At 41.3% G+C, this 2,351-nt stretch overlaps 2 protein-coding genes across 2 annotated transcripts; both read right to left on the bottom strand.

Annotated features, from left to right (window-relative positions):
* Positions 1-200: 200 nt before the first annotated feature.
* On the bottom strand, positions 201-638 carry LOC141588068 (uncharacterized). The gene has a single exon (XM_074409525.1). It carries the CDS (start codon positions 636-638, stop codon positions 201-203), a length of 438 nt encoding a protein of 145 aa, XP_074265626.1.
* Positions 639-992: 354 nt separating this feature from the next.
* LOC141588067 (uncharacterized) lies at positions 993-1,895 on the bottom strand. The gene has a single exon (XM_074409524.1). The coding sequence runs from the start codon at positions 1,893-1,895 to the stop codon at positions 993-995; it is 903 nt and encodes a 300-aa protein (XP_074265625.1).
* Positions 1,896-2,351: the final 456 nt, after the last annotated feature.

Genomic DNA, 2,351 nt, shown 5'->3' with positions numbered 1-2,351 from the left:
TCGAACCAGAAAGTTCGTCAAGCATATCATCAAGTCTTGGCATAGGAAAGCGATATTTGATTGTAATGTTATTTACCGCTCTACTATCAATGCACATTCTCCAAGTCCCTTCCTTCTTTGGTACTAATAACGCAGGCACCGCACATGGACTTAAGCTCTCTTGAACATATCCCCTATCTATCAATTCTTGGACTTGTCTCTCAGAACTCCTTTGCTTCCTCTGGATTACAGCGATAGGCCGGCTTATTAGGCAATGCCGCCCCTGGAATCAGATCTATTTGGTGTTCAATACCACGTAAAGGAGGTAACCCATCCGGTAATTCATCCGGAAACACATCCCGGAACTCTTCTAACAACTCCTGTACCTCACGGTCATCACACACACCAACGGACCCCAATTCACGAACCAAAGAAACATAAGTTCGTTCTCCACGAGCTAAAGCTTCCTCAACCTCCCGAGCCTCCATAAACATACTCCCCTTCTTTGTTTTGGACTCTTTAATCTTATTAGGTGACATAGGTTTCAGATTATATCTCACATTACCCTTCATCACGCTATACACATTAGCTCTCCCGTCATGTTCAACCTTTCTATCGAATTGCCAAGGCCTACCCAACGTAATGTGGCATGCATTCATAGGAATTATATCGCACCACACCTCATCAGCATAGGGTCCTAAACTCAACGAAACTAAGGCCTGTTTCTTAACTTGGATCCCATTCTCCCATTCACCAATGTAATTTATATGGTTTAACTCGGTCTTTAGTTTGCAATTTCAGTTCATCAACAAGGTCCCTCGCTACTACATTAGCACATGATCCACTATCAATAATAAGATTGCAAATTTTACGGTTTACCTTGCACCGAGTATGGAAGATTTGCTCCGTTGTTCATTCTCACCAACCCGTTTCCATATGTAAATTACGCAAAGACTAAACACTCCTCTTCACTCAATGGATCCAAATCGTAGACTTTTCCTTCACCATCGGTTTCAACATTCCCTTGAACTGTTTCTTCTTCCGCGCGTGACAAATACGGGGATCATATCACATAATTCTTGAGTCATTAGGGCTCGTTTCTGAGGACATTCGTTTGCTATATGCCCATAGCCTTGACACTTGAAGCAACGCCTCAAAGAACCCCCCTTTGGCTCGGCAACACCCTTTCCTTTGTCCTTGGGTTCTTCTTTCGGGATTTCTTTAGCCTTGCTAGGAGCTGGCCTGGAATATGAGTTGGTTCCCGAACTTTGTCCCTTGGAATAAGCATAAGGTTTACGTGCCTTATCATGTTTTTCAAATTTTAACGCCAATCTGCAAACATCACTAAACCCGTCATAATTCTGGATTTCTACCTTTGTTGCAATCGCGGGTGTTAGGCCCTTGATGAATCTCGCCACTCTTAGCTCTTCTTTCTCCTCAAGATCGCACACGATTGACATCTTTTCGAATTCTTTGATGTAATCAGTCACGGACATGCTTCCTTGCTCTAAAGATTGGAGCTTTAAGTAGTTATCTTGCTCATAATCCCTTGGCAGGAATCGCCTCATCAAGTGCTTCTTTAATTTGATCCAAGATTCGATCTTGTCTTTGCCTTCCTTTCTCCTCTGTTTTTTCAGATTTTCGTACCATAAAGATGCATACTTTGTAAGCTTTAAGATTGCAACTTTAAATTGCTTCTTGTCATCGTATTCTTTATATTCGAAAACCCTCTCAGCTTGTCTTACCCAATCCAGAAATTTTTCCGGATCCATCTCGCCATCAAAGTCTGGAATATCGAGTTTTAAACCCCGATCATCATCGTTCTTATTTTTTGACTTCCTCTTTGGCTGCTCGTCCTCTTCTTCAGATTCGGATGGGGTGTCCGATTCTTTTTTCTTCTCTTTAGCCTTCAACATGCTTGCTATATTTTTTTAACACATAAGCCATCTGAGTCATCTCCAACTTCAGCTCGTTATGACCATCTTCCCATGTTTTCGGACCTTCTTCACCGTCTTTAACCATGATTAGCAACGTCCCAAGACAGATCTATTAAGGAATAAATCAACTTAGCTCGTAACCAATTTGATGTAAAACAGTATGGAAAAACGAGAATGAACAGATCGTTGAACTGTTCGTTTGAGTTTGTTAATTCTGTGATTGTGTATGTCGTGATAATTAGTAAATTTGCAGCGGAAATTGATTTGTTTGGACTGATTATTTCGTGATTAAGGATGTAACCTGGATAGTATGGTGAATTCCTAGTCCTAACATCGCAAGGTGTCAAACGCAGATTCACGCAATCAACCTCGCAAGGAAGATCTAAAGATTAAGCTCGCAAACCTAATCAGAATAATGCTCACAAATGTAAACAA

Source organism: Silene latifolia, chromosome 6 (assembly GCF_048544455.1).
Source record: "Silene latifolia isolate original U9 population chromosome 6, ASM4854445v1, whole genome shotgun sequence".
NCBI lineage: Eukaryota > Viridiplantae > Streptophyta > Magnoliopsida > Caryophyllales > Caryophyllaceae > Silene > Silene latifolia.
The sequence above is the reverse complement of the archived record's forward strand: the minus strand, read 5'-3'. Positions and strand labels throughout refer to the sequence as shown.

Excerpts from the sequence above, each read along its gene's own strand:
- LOC141588068 (XM_074409525.1), bottom strand. The coding sequence starts at position 638 with ATGAATGCATGCCACATTACGTTGGGTAGGCCTTGGCAATTCGATAGA.
- LOC141588067 (XM_074409524.1), bottom strand. The coding sequence starts at position 1,895 with ATGTTGAAGGCTAAAGAGAAGAAAAAAGAATCGGACACCCCATCCGAA.